General features: G+C 51.7%; 1 protein-coding gene across 1 annotated transcript in view; it reads right to left on the minus strand.

Annotated features, from left to right (window-relative positions):
• The window catches only part of LOC101694595 (myosin-16), a 60,131-nt gene that overhangs the window by 26,942 nt on the left and 7,648 nt on the right, over window positions 1-25,541 (minus strand). Inside the window, exons 7-24 of the mRNA XM_004774950.2 lie at window positions 24,651-24,714; window positions 24,274-24,372; window positions 22,725-22,828; window positions 21,806-21,944; window positions 21,167-21,435; window positions 19,067-19,237; window positions 17,258-17,437; window positions 15,523-15,649; window positions 14,498-14,556; window positions 13,554-13,641; window positions 12,718-12,835; window positions 11,419-11,539; window positions 8,023-8,159; window positions 6,655-6,736; window positions 4,044-4,217; window positions 2,767-2,994; window positions 2,157-2,261; window positions 23-109 (exon numbers count right to left, since the gene is read on the minus strand). Coding sequence (XP_004775007.1) covers window positions 23-109; window positions 2,157-2,261; window positions 2,767-2,994; window positions 4,044-4,217; window positions 6,655-6,736; window positions 8,023-8,159; window positions 11,419-11,539; window positions 12,718-12,835; window positions 13,554-13,641; window positions 14,498-14,556; window positions 15,523-15,649; window positions 17,258-17,437; window positions 19,067-19,237; window positions 21,167-21,435; window positions 21,806-21,944; window positions 22,725-22,828; window positions 24,274-24,372; window positions 24,651-24,714 — 2,352 coding nt within the window. The remainder of the gene's footprint in view (window positions 1-22; window positions 110-2,156; window positions 2,262-2,766; window positions 2,995-4,043; window positions 4,218-6,654; window positions 6,737-8,022; window positions 8,160-11,418; window positions 11,540-12,717; window positions 12,836-13,553; window positions 13,642-14,497; window positions 14,557-15,522; window positions 15,650-17,257; window positions 17,438-19,066; window positions 19,238-21,166; window positions 21,436-21,805; window positions 21,945-22,724; window positions 22,829-24,273; window positions 24,373-24,650; window positions 24,715-25,541) is intronic.

The raw sequence follows: 25,541 nt of genomic DNA on the forward strand, positions 1-25,541 counted from the left end.
GGCCCCAGCAACAGGGCATTACCTCATGGATCTGGGTGCTCAGCTTGCTGTTGGTCTTGTTCAGGTGGTTCACCTTGTCCTCCTCGGCTTGCAGGTCGTCCAGGGTTTTCTGAAGGGAAAGATACACACGCGTGTCCCATGAGCCAGGCGGGAGCAGCTGAACAGACCCAGTTCTCTGCCCTCACTTCTGAGCTCAGTGGACAGCTACTGAGCACCTGCCCTTGGCACCAGGTGAGGTGGGGAGCAGACCCCAGTACCTGTCAGCTGCAGGGGACCCTCACCGGTCAGTGGGGCTCTGGTTCTCCATGGAGTAGGTCAGAAATCTGTGGGGTGTTTTTTGTTGTCACCGCGACTGGGGACCCCACGGGCACTTAGTGTGTGTTTCTAGTGGAAACAATCCAGTGCCATGAAGAACCCTGCAGTCCGCACACTTGATGCCCCATCCAGGCATTCACATAAGTGAAACAACAATTAGTTCTTCTGGGACCTAGCACCCAGCACCACTTTCCATAGAACTCAGCTATTTTTTTTTTTTCATTTAGTATAGACTACATTTTTGAAGAATGATCCACTGTGAAGACAGACAGAAGATTTGTTATTGTCAAAATCTCCCTGAGAATTCTTCACCATTATGTAAACTCTCATCACAGACAGCATCCACACTGCACTATCGGTGTCCCCCACACGCCCTCAGTGCCCACCTGCAGCCACCAAGGCAGGCTCAGGGGGACGCCCGCCTGCTCCCGACACCTTCTCGGAGACCTGCCCGAGCTCTGACATGCTGACAACCCCATCGTTTATTACAAATTACACTCCTTTCATTTCCCCTTTTAAAAAAGAAGTTAGGTATGACGTACAATAGTTTTTATTTTAGGGGTGGTAAGAGAGGCTTCCAAAATACAGCCTGTGCTCATTATTTGCGGATTATCTACTTGCCAGTTTACCTACTAGCTCAAATTTATTTGTAATCCCAAATCAATACTCGTGGTGCTTTCAAGGTCCTTTGCAGGCATGCGCAGAGCAGCGAAAAATTTGAGTCTCCCGGGGCACACACTCCCAGCTGCAGTCAGAGGAGATGGGGCCCTGCCTTCTTGTTCCCATTCCTACTGCAAACAGGGGTCTTTTTCAGAGTCTATGCAGTGCCATGGTTTTATTGTTTGGTGGTTTTGTCTTGGTGATTTTGCTTTCTCAAATGGGCCCCATGCACAGTTTGCCATGCTGTCTAGTTAGTGTTCCCCAGCACAAGAAGGCTGTGATGTGCCCCACAGAGGAAATCTCTATGTCAGGTAAGTTCTGTTCAGGCATGAGATATAGAAACGTATGTAAAACAAAGCAATGTATTGATTATAGTCAATATGTATTGTGTACTGAATGAGCAGAGGCTCGCGGGAACCAAACCCTATAGTTCCCCTTAAAACTGAGGTTCAGTGTTTGCTAATTCAGTGTTTATGGTGACTTTATAGAACATGACTCTCTCGAATAATGAGAATTGACCGTATTTGTTATGGAAGGGGACTCTGAGTTTGAAATAGTTGAGAGTCACAGTCTCAGGGGTGGTGTTTCTGGGGGCAGCGGGGAGAGGCACTCGGGAGATGTGTTGTGTGTTCATCGTGTCTGCAAACATGGCAGTGGGGGTCCACTGGCTGGCTCTGGCCCTCGACTTGCTCTTTGTACCTCTGTCTCCAGAGCTAGGAAGCAGTCTGTGCCACAGTCAGCACTGGCGGCTGGTCTGAGCAGACTCTGCGTTCGGGAGCCTGAGCTCATAACCCTCGAGAAGGTCTCCCCATGACAAGAGCTTATGCCCTTTGTCACCGAGATGTATCAGGATTCACTGGGGCGTTGCTCCCAGGGCACTTCTATGGACCACCCCCTTCGTCCTGATGAGTCTGGGGACCATATCGTCCAGCGCACCTGGGACTCTTGACCTGTCTTAGTTTGGGTGAGAAATTATATGGTCACCCTACTTACAACAAATCTGGGAGAACAGCAATAAGATATGACAACGCCCACCTCAGGGATGAGGAAACTGAGACTTTGGGAGACTCTGTGCCTTTCCTGTGGGCCCCAGCTGAGGAGCAGCAAAGTTGGGATTTGAATCTGGATCTCCAGTCTCCAAGCTCCACCTGCTCTGCCAAGGGCAAGTCTGCGGTGCCCACCTGGTGCAGCTCCTCCAGGGCCCTCTTCTCCTTCTGGAGCTTGGCGATGGAGTCTTCCCGGAGCGAGAGGTCCCCGGTCAGGGTGCGGACCTTGTGATCCAGGGCCTAGAAGTGGGGGCAGGAGAGAGAGACAGGCCATTAAGGCTGGGAACACCCTTGGGGGAGGCACTTGCTCTGAGAGAGGGGACTCTACAGCTTGGCTACAGTCCGGAGTCACTTGGGAGCCTGAGAGATGCTGACGCCCAGGGCACACTCTAACCGACTGCATCAAAATCTTAGGGTGACGGGGGCAGTGAGAGCTACCAGTTCAGGCCTTTGCTATCCCAGCCCAGTCCTCAGATGTCAGCAGTGTCTTTGAGAGTAGACCCTCGGGCCCCACCAGACTTGCAGATCCGATGTGGTAGCACTAGCCACGTGTGGCTGCCAAGCCAGCAGAATGCGGCTCGCTCAACAGCGGAGCCACATTTTAAATTACATCGAGCTAAGTTACTAGCCTGCTGTGGCTGGTGGCGAGGGTGCTGGGCCGTGCTACAGTGGGGACTCCAGGTGTGAGCCCCGCAGGATTCCTGGTTCTGGCGAGGAGTGTGGTCAGGCCCCAGGGCCTCCTCACCTGCTTCTCCTTCTCCGTCTTGGCCAGCGTGGTCTCAAGGCCCTCCAGGTCCCGCTTGAGGTCGCTCATCTCCCCCTCCAGCTTGCGCTTGGTGGCGCTCAGGGAGGCCGCCGTGCCTTCCTCCTCCTCCAGCCGCTCCCGCATGTCCGAGATCTGGCTCTCCAGCTCCATTTTGGTCTTCATCATCTGGGTCAGGCGCTCCTCGGCATCCATCAGGTTCTCTTGCTCCTGATGGAAGAAAGAGCATGCGTCAAAGGGGTCCCAAACAGTAGCGGTGCTGTCCCCAGACCACCAGCGGCATCACGGATCAGTTGAGTAGGACGCCAAGTCTCAGGTTTCCCCCGAGACCTGCTGGCTTCAAATCTGCATTTTCACGCGATTCCTGGTAAGGTGACAGCAGAGGTGGTCCAGGAGAAGGGGAGGACCCTCAGGTTGCACCACACTGGTAGTGTAGGCTCTGCTGTCCCACTGCTGAACCCGGGTGTGCCCGTGGCTCCATCTGTCAGTGAGGCCTGGGCCATATGCCCAACTAGCTCCCAGCGCGGAGTCAGCACTTCTGCGTTAACAAGCCATTTCCCATCCACAGTTCCTCTTCCTAACAACCCCGAGGGGCGAGCCAGGCAGATGTTACCATAAGCTACAGTTACCATAAGCTATAGTTTGGGGATGAGGGAACTGATATCAGAGAAGGATGGGGTCGTCAAAGGTCAAGCGGACAGGAAGGGGCAGAAGAGGAACCACCTGGGTGTTCACCGGCGTTTCCCCAAGATGGGGTTGGTGGTGTAGGATGATAACTGGCCACAGAGTCGAACCAAACCAGCTGTGTGACTTACGATTCATGGCATAACATTACTGAAATTCAGTTTTTGTCTGTACGATAAGGGAGATCATTGTGAGGCATGAAGGGGTGGAGCCCATGAAGGTGCTTCTAGGAATTGGTGGTTCTTTTTTTTTTTAAAGAATTTATTTATTTATTTGACAGAGATCACAAGAAGATAGAGAGGTGGGCGGGGGTGTTGGGGAGGGAAGCAGGCTCCCTGCTGAGGAGACAGCCCGATGCGGAGCTCAATCCCAGGCGGAGGCTTAACCCACTGAGCCACCCAGGTGCCCCTGGTGGTTCTTTTATTGCCAGGACCTCACTTGTACATGGCTTCTCAGAAGGCTCTCCCTCTCTGGGTCTGACTCTCAGCGTCCCTGGTGATCCTAGTAGTTGCCAGGACTCCCAGCTACCCCTCTCACCCCCCTACACCTCCCCTCCCCTCCAGGGCCCCACGTACGGCCTGTAGCTGGATGGTGAGGTCGTTCTTTTCCTGGCTGAGTGTGGCCATCTTCTCCTCCAGCTCCTTTACCCTGTTTATTAGGTCCTGGGTCTTGGACATGGCGTTCCTCAGCTCCTCCTCCTTGGCCTTCATCTCCTCCTCTTGCCGAGCCACATTCAGGAGTGGCTTGACCTGGGCAGGGGGCAACACCATACTGTGTCACAGGGATGGGCTTGGCGGGGGCTCGCTGGTGGGCTGTGGGCTCTGCTTCAGACAGGACGTCACACCTCCACGGGGGTGGAAAACAGCTCTTGGCAGTCGTGAGGAGGAACCTCTCCATAGATGCCCTAAAACATCCCTAGCCTTCCCAGGGAGGGCCCATCCTGGCTGGGGACCAATCCTCAGGGTGCTCTTTGATCCTAAGGGACACTGAGTTAGACATTCTTTGGCATCTAGCCACGCCCGGTGTTTCTGTAAATTGTGTGCTCAGGAACCCTGGCTGAATTCAAGCTCTGGTTTCACCCAACTTTCTCCCTCACTGATTCCTCCCTCGGTCTCTCTCCCTGTCACAAGTATATTCTCAGTGTCTCTCTGTATTTCTCACTTACTTTTCTTTTATCTGCTCCCTGCCGTGGTCTTCCAGGCCTTGCACTACCCAGCCTCATTCACCCTGCTCCAGCTCAGCTGGTACATCCTCCCTCTGCCCTCTTGCTCCCCGCTCTGTAGGGCTGCGCCTGCCTTGTCCCTTGGCCGGGAGCCCCTGCTCCTCTTCTGCACCCGTCGCCCCCAACCAGACCTCTCTACGCATTTTGCCCTTCTTACCCTGCAAGAGGGCCTGGGTCCCTCAGCTCCCTCCACCTGTACTCCTCGTCCTGCTAGACCTTGAGTGCCTCGAAAATCTCCCCCATGCCCTCCGTGTCCCTACAGCTCTGAGCAAAGCTGGCAGGACAGGCCCTCAGGGTATGTCCTGACCAATGGGTGTGTTTCTCTGGAGGGCAAACGCCCCATGGAGATGGATTTGGGAGAAGGCATCACCTCTCTTGGAAGATGACGGGGAAGCCACCTTGCCAACCTGGGCTGTGGGGACCAGGGATGCCACAGTGGTGGGTCCACGTGAACCCACAACTATGTAACTCTTTTTATTCAATGAAAACCTCCCACAACATGTTGTTTATTTTTTCCCCATCAACTCATCCTATCTGGCATAAATAAGATTAGAGCTTAATTAAAAACTAAGAGAAAAGGATTTTTATTTTATTTTCCTTTTTTTAACTCATTGGAATAGGATCTTGCTCTGCTGCGTTTAATTAGCGGTTTTACTTTCTAGTAAAGAATGGGAGGTTTTCAGGCTTCACCTCCTCATTTGGGACCATGTGTCCTGCCTGAAAGCATCTTAATGGCTGTTGGCCTGGGGCTTCCCAGAGAGCAACACAAATACAAAGGGGGAAGGTGAGACAGATATGGCATCACATAGAAACCCTTTGATAGTCCTCGTTACATAGTTACTTTAAAAATAACTTTAAAAAAATAAGAAACTGAGTAATTAATTTCTTTAAATAATAATTTTTAAGAACAGAAAATGACTCGTCAAATCCACCATTCTGTGGATGTGTAATGCTTGCTAAGGATGAGATTAAAGCAGATAAGGATAAAATATTTCCTTTTAAAATAAAAATTTCAAAATAAAAAACTGAGTGGACGCCTGGAAAGAGGTGGGGAACAGGTGGGGAAATGAGCGGCGGAAATGAGCGGCGATGCCTGCACTCTGAGAAACGCTCATCTGGACTCCTCTGCCATCTCAGGCCCCTGAGCAGGTTGGCCCATGTGTGGGTGCCTTTGGGGAGGCAGACCTACTATCCCTCCTTCAAACCTGTGGCCAGCACTGTGTTCCAGAGCGCTTTCCCACAGGGAGGGGAAAGAAGCTTCTGCGTGAGCCACCGGGCCAGGCCGCAGGGCCATAGAGAGGACTCATACCTCCGCCTGGCTGCCCCTTGAGACAACACCATCCCAGCTCCCGAATGCAAATGTAGCAGCCCTGCATCCTGCCTCCTCTGGGGCCCAGCAGGGTGTCCCCCCTGAAGGGGATGAGGGTGGGGGATGGGAGGCCAGAGGCGGAGACACCATCACCCACTATGAGTCCGCCTGCATCAGGAGGATGGCTCATGGCCTCCTGTGTTAGTCAAGGGCAGGCTGGCTGCTTGGGGGTCCCGCAGCCCCACCACCTGGCTCACTCACTGCCCTCTGCCATCTCGGAAGAACCGGAGGACCGGGAGGTCAGCCCCCATGATTTCCCGAGGTCACTCCAGCTCCAAAGCTGAGACCTTCACTAAAGGAGCTGAAGATGCTTCGACCCGCCCAGGGAGAGGTGCTGATAACTAAGCCTGCTTTCTGTAGTGTGTGTCGGGGCAGGGGTGGGGGGCGGGAGGCTCAGGGAGGAGATGAGGCCGGAAGACACACTGTGGTGGTTCCTTAGGGAGGAATTTGCCCCTGTCTGGCAGGAGGCTAGATTCCGCCTTCCTCTCATTTTTGGACTGTGCCTGCAGCATCCTGTGGCCTGCCACCCACGAGAGGTACCTCCACCCGGAACCAAGGTCCCCCGAGCAGGCTGACCTGGTCCCTTGAGCCCTACCTTGTTGTAAAGCTTCCACCAGCCCCAGAAACGCAGCTCCAGGAATTTACGTGTGTTCCGCTGGATGACTTTCAGGCCAATTCTGCAAAAAGGAAGCCGGGGTCTCGTGGGTTAGAGTGCAGGTGTCGGGGCCCGGCCTCCCGGATGGAACAGTTCTTCTCAGATAGCTCAAGGCTCGGACAGACCACTCATTCCTTCTTACACTGCCCTTCCTTCCGATCCCTCAGCAGAAATCGCCCATTACCCTCTGCATCCTATCTGTCTGCTGTCTCTGGAGCCCACCTCTTTGTCCCTGGCACCTTCACTGGACTGTCATTTACCGAAGCCTCCTGTGTGCTGAGGCCCTGGGCTGGGTTGGGCTGCTGTCCTACCCTCCGCTCCTGACCGGGGTCCCTGCCTTCAGCTGGGGTCGCAGAGCGCCTAGTGGATATCAGGAACCCATTATTGTTGTTATTTGTTCATTACTGTTATTATTACTAATACTACGGCCACAAAGACCCAGAGTCAACCAGAGGCCATCCAGAGGAGCCTGAGCTATTTTCTGATGATGGTTTTAGAGACACCGCTGGGAAACAGGATTCCAGAGGCAAGGACTTGGAGTGAGGGCTTCTGGGTTCCAGTCTCGACTCTTTCTGCATGAACCGGGTCCAGGCCCTTCAACCTTCTGGCCTCAGTTTCCACGGGGTGCTGGCCTGCCGTATCCCTGTCATAGTATCGTCACAGGGATCAATAACGGGAAGTGACCTATAGGATTTATATTTGGTGGCCCCTGTTAGGGGTTGAATTGTGTCCCCTTCCAAAAGATACGCTGAAGTCCTAACCTCCAGTACCTAGGAGTGTGACCTTGTTGGGAAACAGGGTCATTACTTAGGCTGAGAGAAGGTCATAGTTGAGAAAGGTGGGTTCCTAACCCAAAAGGCCTGGTGTCCGTATAAAATGAAGGAAGCCAGTGTAGAGACACAGACACTGAGGCAGAAATCGGAATGATGTGGCCACGAGCCAAGAAACACCTGGGGCCACCAGGACTGGAAGAAGCAAGGAAGGGTCCTTCTCTAGAGCTTTGGGGGGAGTGTGGCCTGCAACACCTCGATTTCAGACCGGCTGGTCTCTGCAACTGTGAGAAAATACATTTCCACTGATTTAAGGCAGCCAGACTGTAGTGCTTTTGTCGCGGAAACCCTAGAAAACTAATAGAGGCCCCCCAATAGGTTTCTTTGGGCCAGCGAAGACACTGGCACCCTCCCCTCATCTCACTGCCCGATGTTGCTAATGCAGCTGAGAGCTGTGTGTGTGGCGGGGTCCCTGGTCATCCTGTGTGAGTGAGCATGGCCTCTGGGGCCCACCCCTATTGGTGCTGGTGAGTGCTACCTTCGTTCCAGCATCTTCTTGAACTCAATCCTCATAAGGAAACCCCGGAGACGACACTGTAACATCGTCATGATCTTGGCCAGCCGCTCGTCCCGCATGTCCTCAAGCTTAGCCAGGATGCCGGCTCGGAAGAATACCTAGGGGAAAGACACACCCATCTGAAAAGAGGCCAGCTGTCACCACAGGCAGCAACTGCAGGGAGTTTTCCATCCAGGCACCAGGGGTCCAGAAAGGTCCTTAAAAGTTAAGAGGGCCAGGCTAGGGCTGGTGTTTGAGGCCCCTTGGGAACAGCTGGCCCCAGCCTAGAGAGCGCCAACAGCAGGACCACAGCGTCAGTTTCCCCTTGCCCTTGGCTCTTCCTATGGGACTTGCACTTAACTGGCTGGGTCACCCTGAATGTGTCTCCACACATCTCAGGGCCTCAGTTCCTCATCTGTGAAATTGGGATGCTGATCCCTCCCTGAGGGTTGCTATAAGGATTGGAGATATTGGGTGGAAAAGTCTTGTATAAAGTGCGAAACTGTAAATAAAATGTGATCTATCTTCATAATCCTGGCTGCTGTGATGACTGCCCAGGATGGCAAGAGGCCTTCCTTCTTTACTGCCATGCAAAACAGCCTTTGGACAGTCACAGTTCCCCAGGGACCTGGGAGTGGGAAGAGGGGCTAGTGAGGGTGGGGGTGGCGTTGACTCTGTAGGAAGGATAGAGAGTTTTACAAATGCTGCTCAGTTTCGGGCACCCAGCTCTGACATGTGAGTGGGGCACAGCCCCAGGAAAACAGGGCCAGCTTTATAGTTTGTCAGAAAGAGCAGAAACACCCAGCCTCCAGGAAATGCAAAGTCAAGTCTCAAGATATCAGTCACTCCTCCCTCCACCTGTAACTTTTAAGACCAGAAAAGGCAAGGGTTGGCAAGGTTGTGGATCAAGGGGAAGGTGAGTGGGTACAACAGTTTTGGAAAATGGTTTGGCATTCCCTTGTCAAGTTAGATGTTTGCACACCCCGAAACAGGAAACTGTCCTCCTCAGCATTAACATATCTGTCTCCGTCCTGGCTGCACGTTGTTTCTGCCCTGAGGGCCTTGGAAAGATGCTGATACCTGGACATAGGTGATTTCAAACAATGTCTGGGGTGAGGCTCTGGCATTGGTATCTTTACCCCTCCCCAGAATATTCTAATGTACAGCCAAGGCTGAGAATTTCATTCTAGAGAAACCCCTACATAGGACCACACAGAAAGATATTCAAAGTAGCATTGTTAATTACTGCTGGGGGCAGAAAACAATTTCCAAGGACAGAAGAAAGGGTAATTGTGATGTGACTGTCTGAGGCAGCAAGATATGTGAATGATTGTCATGTTCTAACCAACAAGGATGGATCCTGGAAATACAACGAAGGGTTAGAAGCATGTTACAGGAGAGTATATCAAGTATGACACTTCCACGAAGCTCAGAACCAGGCAGAAACCGAAGCCAGATGCATATGCGAGGAAACTATTTTTTAAAAGGCAGGAGGCTGGTTAACATTCAGGACAAAGTTTACTCCTGGGGGTGGGGAGGAAAGAGATGCAAAGTTCTGGATTTTTAAGAGGGCTTGTGGGTGGTTGTTTTATTATTAGTGTGTTTCATAAGGTAACATCTTTTTATAAGCCTCAAGTAGGACGTAATAGAAACTTCTAGAAGGAGAGAAGGTGCCAGGAAACCTATACCTGGCCTCAGGCTGCCTTGGATGTGCTATGTCACTTTAGCCAAGCTGCTCTTCTTGGGGAGGCCTCGATCTCCGCTGTTGTTCAGTGGGAGTGCAGGACCCTGAGTCCTCCCAGCCCCGAGAGTCTGTGATTCCATACATTGGGGCAGGGAGCCGAGCCCCCAGCTGAATCCTTTATGTGGATGCTATGGTACCAACTGGAAAAGAAAGTTTTCTCTCCCTATCTTCTTCCCCTACAAAAACTCAAAGAGCTAGCCATCATAGGGTTGAGACATTGGCTTGATTTCATAAAATGTTTTTTTGATATTTCCCAATGGCTGCTCGTTGAGGTGTGTCCTTTCAGGAGTAGTGAGGTGAGCATGTGGCGGGGGTAGGGCCCCCATGCGCCAATGATGGGGATAAGGGACACAGCTGACCTTCAGAATCATCCTGGTCTCTATTCTGCCTCTGCCACAAGAGCCTGCCCAGCCCTTGGGGAGCAAAGCTGTCCCCAGAATCCCCAGACCTTTATCTGGACCCGCAGTTCCCAGTGCAATCTTTGCACGACCTCAAATGCAGTCCGTTTGCCCAGCCAGTAGCTGTGTCAGATGCTAGCAATGGCAGCCGTATCTCCCCTTCCTGCGAGCAGCATGTTGGGGGTCCAAGGCCTGCTCCTTCCTGCCTGGTTCTGCAGAGCTGGGCACATCAGCTCCATGTCCCAGTCCCCACTTCCTCAAGTTTCCCATCCTTCAAAGGTGAGGTGGGGGAAGCAGCTGGTATTCAGTGATTATGACAAAACCCAAAGTGTTCCTCAAAGTCAGTTTAGTTGTGCACAGCATGTCTTAATTGTGAAGGAGGCCAAAGCTAACAGTTCTGGCAGATTCTAGAGCAGTGTGATGATTCTGCCAGCACTTACTATCAGAAGCAAGCTCCAGGGAGCTGGGGACTCTGTTCTGTTCGCTGGTGTATCCCTAGAGCCTTGAACCATGCTTGGCAACATTTGCTAAGTGGCCAGAGGGGTGGGATGTACACATAGCCCAGAGCATCCCTGTGTTTCCCCAGGCCTGTGGTTTACACAGGGGCAGGCTTTGAGCCCGATGCTCCTGGATGCAAAGCTGGGACTCCTCCTGGATCACCCTGGTAGTCAGGCTGGGGTGTAGTCTGCTCGGACAGCTGTAGAGGGACACCTTGCACCATTAGCCTGGCTGGCCCTGCCAATCCCAACGGGACTCTGCAGGGCCAGGAAGTGGGACAGACACAGGGCAGCCTAGGTCCGCTGAGTCAGGATCTGTCAGCTTCTCTGAGTCAGCCCCGACTCACCTGCCAGCTCAGGGCTAGAGCTTTCAGTGTGGTGGGCTGGGATTATGGTGCTTTACTCTTAGACCTCACCCCCGCCCCCCGCACCCAACACAAACACACACAGTTTCATGCCCCAGTCAAACCCAGGACCTCGATTCTTACTGGGGTTTATATAGGCCTAGGAACTAATCTGCCATTTAGTAAGTACCTGTCTGAGCTGGGTTCTCATCCCCCAAATTCCATGAGATCAACTGTATCAGCTCTCCTTTTCCAGAGGAGGAAACTGAGGCTCTCATCAGCTGGGTGGGGGGCGGGCTTGCCCAAGGCAGGCAGTTGGAATTCATGCCCTGAAGCTCACCTTCTGAGGACAAGGCTGGGCGGCTTAGGGAGGGAGTGTCACCGGAAGAGGTTACCTTGGTATGCCCGATCTTGTACTCATTCACATCCAGGTCGATGGATCCGAGCAGCAGCTCTGAGGCCTTCTTGTTGTCTACGAATCCCTGAGGAATCACGTTGGGGTTCAGCACTTGGTACCTGGTGGGAGAGACACAAATGACAATTGTTGTCGTGCCCAAGCTGGCAGCTCAGGAAGCATAACCACACGGTTGACCTTTGTGATGGTCTTGGAGTCACAGGTTAGACCTGTTTTACAGATGGCCACAGCAGGCAGTGGGTAGGACTGACAGGAGACCCTGGGGAGCAAACACTGGTGTTGGTCAGGAGTCCATGAGGCAGCAGGTGCTCCTAGAAATGAAGACACCCACATCTTTCCTTTCTGATCTTTCCTTCCAGGCATAGAAGTGCTGCCTTTGCTGACCTGCCAGCAGCCCTCTTTGTGATTTCCACGAGTCCTTCCCTGTTTAGAGCCTTTAGAGGGCTTGGACAAGATGACCTCTAGTGACTTGTCCTGTTCCGTCCGTCTGTGGTCATATGTTCCAGCAGATAGGGAGGGGATAGATGGAAAACAATGCCTTAGGTGGAGGTCTTAGTTTAGGTTCCCCAGAAGCAGACCTTGATACAAGGATTCAAGTACAAATGGTTTATCTGTGGGGAGGTGAAGTGGGGTGGAGGGTGGCAGGGTTGGGAAGGTCAGGGAAGTTAATAAGAGGCATGTTATCAGACTAGTTATCACAATGGGCAGCTGAGACTTAATCCTGCTGGGGGACACTGGGAACAGTGGTATGTACCTCTACCCAACCCCACATTCAGTCATTGAGTGACGTCTCATTGCTGGCTTGAAATTGGCCATGAGAGAGTTTATCCCATGGAAATCCAAAGACACTACAAACCAGGGCTTTTAAATATTTATTATTTTTTATAATTTAACCTGGAGAGCCTACTGTTAGACACTTATCTGGAAGCCAGTACAGAACATGCCTCATCGTTAGGCCACCAAGAAGGGTGAGGGAGTTGAAGTATTTATTTGACAATTGTCCTCAGTCACTGGTTGAGGGCTGCTCCTGGGGAGACATTACTTCCTGAGACTTTCAGCCTGCCCAGTAGCAAAGCAGGTTCCAGAGCCAGGGGAGGCCCTCAGGCAAAGAAATGCACATGCCAGCAGTTGAAATTCAAGTCAAAGCACAAAGTAATGACGGTGAGTTGGTATCTGCTGTGAGGTGTAGCGTCTGGGACAACAGGACTGTATTTCTCCATTAGTCAGTCCCTGTCAACCGAGAACGGTAGACTCATGGTATCAGGGAGACACCACTCACCTCTGTTTGAACTCCGGGTACTGCATCCTGTTTGGGAAGCCCTTCCTGCAAATACGGATGCCTTCCAGGACTCCGTTACAAGCCAGCTGGTGCATGATCAGGTGGGCATCCACCACGCCTGCCAAGGGGGAGGGCACAGGATGCCATCAGGATTCTCAGATCGGACAGGCTACTCCTTGCCACCGCAGAAAGCTAACTGAGCATCTGTGTCATCAACCCCAGTCTTGTCCCATCACTGCCCAGGGAGCCCTACAATTCAGCCAACACCCAAAGGCCTCCCCAGTGTGACTTCCAGCTGGTGCCCACCCAGCCAAAACATAATTTTTGCTTTACAAAGCAGCTAGAACATGAATTTTGGATGATCCGTTTCTTTAAAGATTTTATTTATTTGAGAGAGAGCTAGTGCATAAGCGAGGGGAGGAGCAGAGGGGGAGAAAGAGAGACAAGCAGTCTCTACGCTGAGTACTGAGCCCCATGGCGGCTTGATCCCAGGACCCTGAGATCATGACCTGAACCAAAACCAAGAGTCAGATGCTCCACTGACCGAGCCACCCAGGTGCCCCTGGATGATCCATTTTGGGGGGATCCTTCGGTGCCCCGCTTTGCCCCAGTCATCCCTGCCGATTAAAAGTGGACTTAATTCATACCTGGCTCACAGTTTGCACCCAACAAACGTTTGTTATTTTTATCAACTGTTATTGTTTCGGTGGGCAAAATTGTCCAAGTTTGAAAAAATTCGTGGGGGGAGAGGGAGGCAAAAGTAACTAAATTTCTCTAAATGGGGGGAGGGTACTTCATTTGAACAAACACTAGCTTCACAGAGCCCCACGATGTACCTGATTGCTTGAACTCGTTGGGGACAATGCAGCGGACAAAATGGGGAGCGGTGCTGTGCAGGGTGGTCATCAGCTTATTCAGCTGCTCCTGGGGACGGAGGAACAAGAAGCAGAAGGACTGAGTAGAGCTCAGTGTTGGCGTTGCAGGACACACACGCTCAGCAGAGCTGTTTATTTAAAGTTCAATTAATTAAATTCAGATTGAGCTCTTCTGCCACACCAGCCTCTTCTCCAGGACTCTCTTGCCACATATGGCTAGTGGCTATCATCAGGGACAGCATCTTGGGTGGTGGCTGTCCTCTCAGAGGGACTTGCCCGATGTGACATGGTTTTCTTGATATGGTGTTTCATGGCGGGGCCCTTCTCATTCAATGCTGGCTCATCAGAGTCTCAGTACTAGAAGGAACTATACGTAGTACCTGTGAGGATAAACCCCTGCCCGTTGTGGCCTCCCCACTAGACGGTCCCTCCTCCTCTGCTTGGATACCTCTAATGACGTAGCCCGCTCTGGCTTAGGGCAGCCAGATCCTTGGGAAATACTGAACTCTTCCTTTGTGCTGTTCATCTACACTTTAGAACATGTCCCTAGTCATACCCCCAATCTGTGGAAGTTGTGATCAGCCCAGAAGGTCTGCCAGCCAACTTTAGGGCTCAAGGTCTTGGGCACCGATATGTCCATTGTTACCACTCTCTGGGTTTCAATTCTGAGATGACATGGTTGGACTGTACCATCTCTAAGGGTCTTTTTTGCCCTGAGGTGCTGTGGTTCTGTGACTCCTTCAGAAGGAAGCAGACTCCTTGAATGAAAGAGGCAGCCGTAGGGATAGAAATGAAATCATCCTGTCCTGGGCTGTGAGGTGGCAGGTGGACCATTAGAAGGGAGGGTTCGATGGAGGGTAGGGTTCACTCGATGCACAGTGGCTTATAGGGCAGTCCCTACTCACCCTGTAGAAGTTGGAGACTGTCATGAAGGAAGACCCTCTCTTCTGCTTCTTGCTTCCAGCTGAGGAAGAAAGACAAGCATGTTTCATGTCAGAACACAGCGTAGGACATTAAGTGTTCTGTGTCAAGGATATGTATTCTCTGGTTTAAAAAGCTTTTCTTGTGGGGGGTGTCTGGGTGGCTCAGTTGGTTAAGTGTCTGACTCTTGGTTTCAGCTCAGGTTGTGATCTTATGGTCCTGGGATTGAGCTCTGCCTTGGGCTCCATGCTCAGCACGGAGTCTCTCTCTCCCTTTGCCCCTCCCCAAACACCCAAACACTTGCTCTCTCTCTCTTTCTCTCTCTCAAAAAAAAAAAGCTTTTCTTGGGACTAGGTAAGGTGGGGCCTTCACACCAGGAAAGAGAGATCTACCAAGGAATGGGTGAACGGGATGGCTACGGCCTAATCGTCAAAAGGGGTATTATGCTCTCTGGAGAGTCTGTTTTCCCTTTGTGGTTTAAGGCTACACAAGGGGACAAACTGTTCCCATTGCCTGGGAAGGAAGAGGAGCCCACAGACCATCTGGAGGAATTGCATGTTGATAATGAAAACATCTCTGAATTCGAGGAAATTTGCAGTTCTTGCCCCTCTGAGTGGCAGCCATATTGGGAAGCTCCCCTCTGGGGTGTTTCCCTGTGGGCCACATGACCTCCATGGGGTAGACGGCAGGGCTGGGCTTGGCCTTTGCCTCAGACAGAGGAGAACAGGAAGCAGAAAATAGGACACAGCATTTGGGCCTCAACTCTTCCAAGCAGTGTCACTCCACCTATAGGTGATATGGGCCCGGTCATCAAATCAGTTGATGGAATTTCCCAGAATGTATCTGTATCTCTCCATTGCACCATCGTCCATGGCTACCTCAAGCAACTTGACATTCATTTATCCGTTTAGTAAGAGTTGAATAAGAGAGTTTTGTTTCCTTATTTCCATTTTGGTCACTAAAGGGCATCAGCATGGGGAGACTAGACACAATTAGCACTCGGCTGTACCTGGAGCCTCCTCTTCTTTGAAGAGAAGGGCCAGGAGTCCCAGGGATGATTTCTGGAACAAGCCCACCACTGTTTCATTCAGGGGGTCTTTGTTCTTCTCCAGCCATCCTGTGATGTTGTAACCCACCTGGAGGGGGGCAAGTGCCAGTGGTTACCTTCAGGTCTAGTTTCTGCCTTCCAGCTCCTGCAGGCAGAACCTCTACCAACAGCTTAGCCTGCTCTGGGCTCCCAGGACCAACCTTCAACCCCGTCTCTGGGGGCTTCCATTCTTGACATTTTCTGGAGTCCTGGGATGTCCCTGAACCACAGTATGAGGTGGAGGCCCCATTATCTGCTTTCTTGGGCATTCACATTTTGCCTGTTGAGGCCACCCTGTCTCCAAGGTTTTCTGACAAACCAGGACTCTAGCTACTTTCTGTCAGGCTGTGACCTTCTCTTGTGTGTCTTGCTCTGCTAGCTACTCTGAGACTGCCTGACCTCTGACTCTTTTGCTACCCAGGTGGATTGATCTTCTTCTAGGCTCAGCCCTTGCTATGAGTGACTGACCTTGACCTGAGCTACATGAAGACCTCCAGACAAGGGTGTCTGGTTTCTCCTTGCTCAAGGGCACACATCCCTTGGACATTGCCTGGTGGAAGAGGGGTTCCATCCATCCAGAATTGGGGGCTCTCTGTGCTCAGGTAGTTGGACATCCATTAAGTTCTGCTTCCCATTTGGCCCTAGCTGGAGGCAAAGAGGAAGCACTTTTCAGATTTTTCCACTGAGCACAGGGAACTAAAGGAAGCAGATAAGAAGCCAAAACCTTTGGGGTTTCCTTCTCCTATATAGCATATAGACGTTCATCACCTCTGGGCTTACTTTAGAGCCTTCTTAGTGGTGTAGAGGCCCCATTAGACTTGGAATATTCCATTGCTACAAATGTGGAGCTCTTGTCATTTCACTGTGGGAGGTGAGGTAGGCTCTCAACCTGCTGTTTGCTCTAGGCATTGGCGCGATTCATTTTCCAAGTGATTGGCATTGTTATGGTTGATGAGATCATCAACTCCTGGCCCCAATGCCCAATCCAACATCGGATTTTCTGACAGCTCTGTCCTAAGGCTGCTGTTTCCCTGCAGTTAAACCCACAGAGGCTCGACAAACTCCGGTGGTAACAGGAGCCTTGGCATTTACGGCAATACTGCAATCCCAAGGAAACCAAACTCATTCTTAAAAGCTGGCTGAACAAACCTTGTCTCGCCTATCAATTATTCAAATAGAACCCGAGTCCTGGAGGCACTTAATTCCCTCTTCCCCAAGGACGAAGTCTGTCATGAGTGAAAAAGCCACTCTGAGATGTCTTTTTGTTGGTTTGGTGGCCACGAGCTGTCAAAGCGCAAAGTTGGGGGATAATTGGTGGGCCCGCGGTGTTTCTTTTCTCTTTTTGCAAGTGTTAGCAATTCTGTCCAAGATCTCTGTTCGGCCATCCAACCGAGGGCTGCAGACAATGGTGTAGCCCTGGCGGGTCTGAGAACGTCAACTGCTGGCTGCTCCTTGGTTGCTTTGGAAGTCTCAGAGGGGGAAGTGATGAGGAAGTATGAGTCAGAGGTCATTTCACTGAGCCGATACCTCTGTTATATGGCGCCTGTGCTAGTTGGAGGCAGGAAGCATCAGAAAGGGCAGGGCAGGAAGGACCTACATGACCCAGACCTTAAAGCAGCAGGAAGGTGGCCACAGGGGGCGCCGAGGGGGTACTCACAGTGCCTGCGTAGTGGACGAGCTCGAAGTGGGCCTCAGGCCCCTTGCCTTTGCCCCCTTTGGGCTTGAGGAAGTTGCTGGACTTGCCCAGGTGGTTGTCATAGAGCGCTGCCTTGAAGGTGGCGTCGGTGGCCTTGGGGAAGACGCACTGTTCCTCCAAGATGGAGAAGATGCCCATGGGCTAGAAGGAAGAGTGGTGGGTGGTGTTACAGGAGGCCACGGGACCCCAACGCGGGCCACTCAGGTGTTGGCCTGGGGGGGTTGGGAGGGGTGCCACAGACACCCAGGTGGCCGGCCAGGAAGCAGAACTCTGGGCAAGGAGCACTGGTAATGGTGCAGTAGCTGGTCTTCGAATGCCAAGGCCATTTAGATTGAAAGAGGCTAGAATTCATTGAATCTAACAGAAGGGACGATGGAGGTCAGAAGGGGCTACATAGCTCCCCAAATGCTAACTCCTCCCAAACAGCAGTGTCAGGCAGGCTTGGCCCTCAGGAAAATGGTAAAGTCAATGACACCTGTTCTCTTTGTGTTTAACACTCTTGCCCTCAAAGACACTCCTGGCTACCAGGGGCTGCCGATGGTTCTAGGTCTTTTCTCGTAGAACAAGGGAGCTCATAAATGCTGTCCCTCTACCCCAATCTATGGAGGGTCTGGATTTCTTTCTTTTTTTAAAAGATTTTATTTATTTATTTGACAGAGAGTGATCACAAGTAGGTACAGAGGCAAGCAGAGAGAGAGAGAGGAGGAAGCAGGCTCCCTGCTGAGCAGTGAGCCCCATGCGGGGCTAGATCCCAGGACCCTGGGATCATGACCTGAGTTGAAGACAGAGGCTTTAACCCACTGAGCCACCCAGGTGCCCCTTGGGTTTCTAAGGAATATTTCTGGAAGAGGGCAATGTTTAACCCCAAAGGTGAAACATGAAGACATTTCAGGTTCTGTGACAGCTGGATAGGGAGGTGTTTGTAGGTGTTAGGGGACATGTGGATTGTGCACACAGCTTGTTTTTGGAGACTCTTTTCCTGGGAGGTTAAGGCTGGTCTCACATTGGAGACCCCTGCTTGCCTGGCTAATAGCTTCCCTATGATGGTCCCTAGGCTGAGCCTCAAAGATGACATATGATATTTGCTTTCTTTATTTTTTAAGCTTTTACTCTGAAATAATTTTAGGCTTGCAAAAGAGTGTGAGGCATCCCTACGTGTCTTTCATCTGACTTCTTGAAATGTTGATGCAACTTCGGTAACAATAATGAAACACAGGAAATTAACATTGATACAATTCTATGAGCAGACTGTTCAGATTTTGTCATCTGTCCTGTTAATGTCCTTTTTCTATCCATTTTCTGCATTTGATCAAACCATATATATTCTTGAAGTAGGCCCTTTGCTAAAATGTTCCCTATGGTATGATTATAGGGGTGGCCAGTAGACTGCCTGGGTTAGAACCTGACTCTGCCATTCACAGGTTGTGTGACCTAGGACAGGTTACTTCCCTTCTCTGTGCCTCAGTGTTGCTATCTGTGAAATGGATATAGTATATCACACCGCCCCCCCCATTTCTACCCCCCTAAACACATGGGTGGCGGCTTAGGATGAGCCAGTGAGTCAAGGCATCCAACAGCTCAACTAACAGTTGTCATTGCAAAACTATCATACCCATTTTGCAGAGAGGAAGCTAGAGGCCAGACCAACGAAGGTCATTAGCAGTGCTGTTAGTCCACCTCCTTCAGGCACCAGGGAAGTCCCCCTCTGAGCCCCTCCCACCCCCCACTCAGGGCCCTGGCCTCTAAGCCCCACCTTGAGCAGCAGGTTACCTTCTCTAGGAGGTCAATGCAGGCCTGTAGGTCAAGGCCAAAGTCGATGAAGACCCATTCGATGCCCTCCCTCTTGTACTCCTCCTGCTCCAGCACGAACATGTGGTGGTTAAAGAACTGTTGCAGCTTCTCGTTGGTGAAGTTGATGCACAACTGCTCGAAGCTGTTGAACTGGGGTGGGAGGGCAGAGAGCGGGGCATCAGCCAGGACCCAGGCAGAGCCTTCCTGGGACCAGGACTGAGGGATGAGGCACAAGCTGAGCTCAGATTTGCTGTGGGCCAACCATTGTCAGGTGCTGCCCCAGCTGCCTGAATGCTGACCACTGGACGGCCCTCCGTCAACCCTTCTTGGTTACCCTCCCCTGCAAAGGCCCAGAGCAGCTTAGAGCCTGCAGAGCAGGGTTGTCGGGGAGGGGGCAAAAGAGAGTGCAGGGGAGGGGGCACAGGAACGATCCAGCTGACATCGTGTTGATACATGACATCACGTTGATCCATTTACACAAGGGAAATTGGCCAACACTTCAAATAAGGTTTTTCTTTCTTTCTCCTTTCCTCTTTTTCCCTCCCTCCCTCATGTGGTTAATGAAAATCATTGTGGAAAGAATCATTTCTTCCCAGGATAGAATCATTTGAGAGGCATTATGCTTCGGACCCCCTGTGTGCCTCTGGAGAGTTCACTCTCTGGGTGCAGTTTCTTTATCCTCATCCAGAGGATGAAAGGGTTTGAGGGGTTTACAAGCCTTAAAAAAAATCAGAGAGTGCTTTCTCTTAATGAAATCCCATGCTAAAGCCGCATGAAAAATAGGTTAGAGCAGAGGTTCCGTTGTAATCAGAGGGCAGGCTCGTGTGTCAGACCCTGTGCTGAGCTGCACCTGCTTAAAACCTTACAAGGCAAGGAGTAGTGTCCCCATTAACAGGTAGAGAAAGAGAGGCACACAGCTTGGAAGTGGCCAAGCTGGGTTTCGAACCCTGTTTGTTTATTGCACACACTATTGTTGACACAGACCAGCCTCTTTTCCCTTAGTCCATTCCCTGCTGGCCGTCAGGGAACCCAGTTTGGAAACTCTAAACCTCCTTCCGCCTGTGAAATTAAAGGATTCTATTGTAGATGGCAGTCAGATTAGCCCTTTAGAGCCTGAAAGAAATTGGGCTAAGCTTTTTTTTTTTTTTTTTTTTTTTTTTTTTAAAGTGGGCTCCATGCCCAGCACAGAGCCCCTGGGGCCTGAACTTAGGACTCTGAAATCAAGACCTGAGCCAAGATCAAGAGTCAGACGCTCAACCAACTGAGCCACTCAGGTGCCTCTGGGCTAAGATGTTTAAAAAAAATAAATAAATTCACCTGTGGCCAGTAGAAATCTTAAAATAATAGGATAGTGGAGTGGAAAGAACTTTATAGACCATCTCTTCCAGTCTGTTCATTTTAGAGTTGAGAAAACTGAGGCTCCGAGAGGGGAAGCCACTTTCCTAAGGCCACACAGCTAGCTGAGAGCTAGCCTGAGTCCAGAACCAGATCTACTGACTCCTAATCATGCTGCCTCCAGTTACAGAGGTAAAATATTCCCGACCCACAACACCAGTCTGTGAGGAGACCTGAGTCTCTCTCGTGTTGGGAAGAAGTGGGGGGGGCTACCAGTGTGCTGGCCAATCAGCTTACTCGCTCTCAAAAACAAGAGGAAGGAAGGAAAGAAAGAAGGAAGGGAGGGAGGGAAAGAGAGGAAAGGAGAAAGAAAGAAGAAGATCTGAAGTGTTGGCCAATTTCCCTTGTGTAAATGGATCCACATGATGTCATGTATCATCAACACGATGTCAGCTGGGTCACAAAATTCCTGAAAACTCAATGGTCGGCCCTCCCGAGACAGTACAGGCCGGCCCCAGCATGTCACCCATTCTGTCCAGTCTGTTTACCCTATTCTTTATGATTTGGCACCATACAAATGAAGATGGAGCTTTCTGGATGCCAAAAGTCAGAGACCCAAGAGCAAACAACGGAGATCAGCCCGCCCCAGGTCCAAGATGAGAAACAAGAGAACTGTGGAGAAACGTGGCTTTTAAAAGGAAAATGGTCACCCCCAAAGCAGAAACAATGCCAGGGCAGGCACACCTCAAAGATCTCGAAGCCAGCGATGTCCAACACCCCGATGAAGAATTGCCTCTGCATCTTGGTGTCCAAGGTCTTGTTGATCCTGACCACCAGCCACTTGAACATCTTGTCATAGATGGCCTTGCCCAGAGCCCCGATGGAGTTGTTGCACTGTTCCATGTTCTGGCCCTTTTGCACAAACTCGTTGCCTACTTTGACCCGGGGCCTGGTGATGCCCTTCTGGAGCTCCCCGGAATTGAGACCCATGAGATGGGAGACTTTGTCAGCCACTGAGTAGGGAAAGAAAAAGCAGGTGCGTGAGAAACATGATGTCCTGCCCTGGAGAAACCCAGCACCATCCATCATAGTTAGGGAAGGGAGGAAGGAGAGGGTAGCAGAGACAGAGGCTGTGCCCATGAGAGAAGAGACATCTGAGATGGTTTCCCACACTCGCTCAAGGTCAAATGGCAAAGCAGAGCATAGAAACCAAAATCGTGACTCTGACTCTCTGTCACATCTCCCTGAGATTATCGATGTCTGGATGTCAAAGAAACATTCTTGGTTTACAGCACATCTCTGAAATATGCACGGAGCCTCAGAGAGTCCTGAACCCCTGCCGCTGGCCCTCTCTACCTCGAAGAGCCCCAGCCAAACACCTACCCTCCGTGGTATCCACTTCAGCTTGCTCTTCTCTGGGCTTCTGCTTGAACTTCATGTTCCCAAAATGCATGATGCCCCCCGTCAGCTTATAAACGCCAATCTTCTCCTCTGGGCTGAAGCCCAGCACATCAAAGGCCACCTATAGGGAAGAGAAAGTCAAGACACTCCTGGCTCCTTATCCCACAGCATAGAGGCCGTGGCCCTACAGCTGTGGGGGTGGCACCCGTGGGCCATGGTGGCCACGGTAGTATGGCGTGGGCTCTGGAGGTCAAACACACCCCGGCCTGGAGGAGGGTCAGTTTTCCTCCAAGGAACCCAGACCAGATGCTCAGCAGTGTAGTCATTGTATTTATTTACTCTCCCTGGTCTCCGTTTAGTCATCAGCAAAAGGGGGATCATAGGTGGTCATAAGGATAAACCAGAATGACGTTTCAACGTTTAGTCCAATGCTTAACGCATAGCCCTTGAGAGATAATAACAAACGGAAGTCACATTATCATCACCATCATTATTACTGCTAAGGCTTCACGGTAGGTACCGGGAGAGGGAAAGGCAAAGGCGCATCAGAAATCGATGCTAATGTCAGACCCCAGCAGAAGTTACAGGTGCTCAATGTCATACGAGGAGAGAGGGGGTACAGTAGGAACTGCAGAGACGGGAGGGTCACTCCTAGCCAGGCTGGTGTACATGGCCCTTCAGTTCCTTGGACTTCTAGTTCGGTTCTGCTTGCTACGACAGGCGAGAGAGGTGCCGGCTGCAGCCCCAGAGATCTCCAGGAGAGAATGCGGGCTATTGCCTGGCTGCTGGGAGTGGTCCCCACCCCATCTGGATCCCCACCCCAGGTGACAGTGCATGCAGGGCCCCCACAGTCTCTGTCCTGACTCTCCCTGCCACATGCCAGCCAGGAGGGTCCACTCACATCTGTGATCTGCAGCTCCTCCCCGTCGTCCATATTCTCCACCACCGTGACGCCCTGGCTCACCCAGTGGTACTCCTTAGGGTTGGGGACCAGCAGCAAACTCTCTGCCAAGAGCAGGAAAGCAGGTTAGCAGCTGAGTGACGTGCGGTTTTCTTCTCTTTCCATTTTAAGCCAGATCCCTAAATGCATCTCCTGTGCCCAGCGTGACGGTGGACATCAATGAGTTTACAGCGCTGGATAAAACAGGGTCCCTCTGGGATCACCCAGAGTCACGGAGGGACTTGAATAGGGCACAGGATGAGCTTTAGGGTAACAGGAGGGTCTCAGCAACTTGGTTGTGTCCTTGACTACTTGTGCCAGTACCTGGTGCCTATTGGGCCCCCTGTAGATATTTTTGGAATAAATTAATTCCTATCTTTCTCTTTCCTCTGTCCAATAAATAGCAATTTACCCTCTAAGGCAGAAGGTAATACAGTGTCTTCAGTGGGCAGTAACAATCACTTGCACATGGTACGCACAGATACTGTTGCTTTTATAAAGCAATATACTCACTTCTATTTTTCTTCATATGTGTGCCCCTCTTGGTCTATCTTTGTTTTTCCACTTTTGGAAGAAACGTGGGTGCAAGAAATACTTGCATGTTCCTTCATCTCTACTGTTGGTAAAAACTAGAGCCCAAGAAGGAAGATAAATATTGGCTGTCACCCTGCTCTAGGGTCGGGGAGGCAATAGGGCCTGGCGGGGAGGGTGGTAGACAAGAGAGCTTGCACTCCACCGAAAGGGGCCACCACCACTCAACTGCCTTGATTAGCGCCTTGTGTAACAGCAGGCCCATGGCTACTGGATCTTTTGCTACTCCAGAGAAACCAAGAAGATGGTGGTGTTTTTTGTTTGTCTGTTTTATGTGAAGTCTTCCAATTTCAAAATGCTATCCATTAATTAAAAAGGACAGTGTGTCTGATGCAAATAAAGCCCAGTTGTGTGTGGGGAATGGAACCCAGCCTCTGGTAGGGTTAGGAGGTGTGTATGCGGAAGATTGATCTCTTCCCTCACTTTTTACCCTCAGCAGGTCTGCCATCACCAGTTGAGCAGGTTGGTGCCTGCACAAGAGCATCTAGGTGAGTGAGTGAGTATACTTTGCTCATCAGATAATGCACTCAGTGTGGGCTGTGTCCACCCAGAGGGGAGCCTCTTGTTATCGCACATGAGATGGTCCTGGGCTGACCTCTCTGCTCCTGTCTGGGCACTGGGCCCAGAGGCAGCAGGTCTGTGTCTCAGCCATGAGTTGCAGACATTCCAAAACCCCATCTGTGGTATGGGCCAGCAGTGGTGTTTGGTCTCATGAGGCCATTGTGAAGATGGGATGTGAGTAGAACTTTGAGAAAGTTCCGTGTAACCTATGCATGTAACTCAAAGGGATTCCTGCAGAACCACAGAAGTGGGGGGGGGGCGGTTGTTACTGGACCCTCTGTCCTCGGGAGCTGTTTTGTTACTGAAAAAAGAGGAAAAGCAAGTTGAGGGGCAGGCAGATAGACATAAAGATCTTTACCAATAAGTTCAGGTTTCTTGTTAGAGAGAATCTGGTAGAAAATATGGTAGCCCCTCTCAGCGGCTTGCTGTGAGATGACACGAGATTTCTCTAAGAGATCTGGAAAGGAAGGTGCAAACATGTCCATGAATACAGTCCCATTCTGCCTGGAGTGCACGGTGCCGCAGCCAATGGGCTCCCCTTTCCATACAGCCCCACGCAATAGCCAGTCCAGGGGCTATTCCCTCTGCCCCGGGCATGGCTGCTGGGGGCCTGACTGTCCATGGCGGGGAGCCCCGGAGCAGGGTCAGCACCCCAGGCATGAGACAGCCCTGGGCCCCACACACTGTGTAGCTGGTCCTGCCCCGCAAGAACCCTCCAAAAGGGGCCAGACTCACAGCTCTCAATGTCCGCTCCAGCCAGTTTGCCCGTCGTTCCGAAGTGGATTCGGATGAACTTGCCCTGAGCAGGGAGGGGAGGGTTGTGAGGGGGGATACAGGGAGTTCTAGACCAACAGAGTCCCTCACTGGCAGCTCCCCTGAATTCCAACGGTCCTACTGGGAACGTAGCTGCGCCAGACATCACTGTTCGTGGAGCTGCGGATTTCCCACACAGAAGGGTAGAGAAGATGGACGGGGCTTGGAGCCAAATTTAGGGTCTGTGGGGTAGCCCCCCAGGGCATTTGTGGGGAGAGGAGCACCGGCAGGAGGGTCTGGGGCCTCTGGGAAGCATGCTTAGAGGCACACATGGGGGAGTTTGGCCAGCGGGTGTAGGAAGCACACTACGCAGTCTCCTTACTGACATACTGCATCCCTCTCCCTGAACTTCGGCAGAACCACCGGGAAATTCTCCCGGAAATAGGTGTCTCTGTGGCTCCATCTCTGCTGCTCCTGCCCATCTGCCCCTCGCCTCAATTTCTCACCTGCCTTCCCTTCCTCCCTGCCCAGCTCTGTTTACCTAGGCTCCCTGCCAGCCCACCGGGCTCAGGCGATGAGGGGCCCCAGCAGGAGACTGGGAATCAGGAGGGAAGCCCGGGCATTTCTCCTCCCTGGACAGCACCTCCGGTAGTGGAAGGCAGAGCTCCCGCAAGAGGACTGAGCTAGCTCCAGAATCCACCAGGGCCCTGGGGACAGCACGTTTCGGGCATCCCTCCAATGGGAGGGAGTGTTTGGAGGGGAGGAAGGAGGGGAGGTGTCTACAGCTTTCGGCCAATGCGCATCTCTGGCTCCCCTGACTTCACTGCTTTCTCCATCACCAGGTCTCTGCTTTCAAGCTCCTGGATTTAAGTA

The sequence above is a fragment of the Mustela putorius genome, unplaced genomic scaffold (genome assembly GCF_011764305.1).
Source record: "Mustela putorius furo isolate JIRA1106 unplaced genomic scaffold, ASM1176430v1.1 tig00000139_pilon_pilon_pilon, whole genome shotgun sequence".
NCBI lineage: Eukaryota > Metazoa > Chordata > Mammalia > Carnivora > Mustelidae > Mustela > Mustela putorius.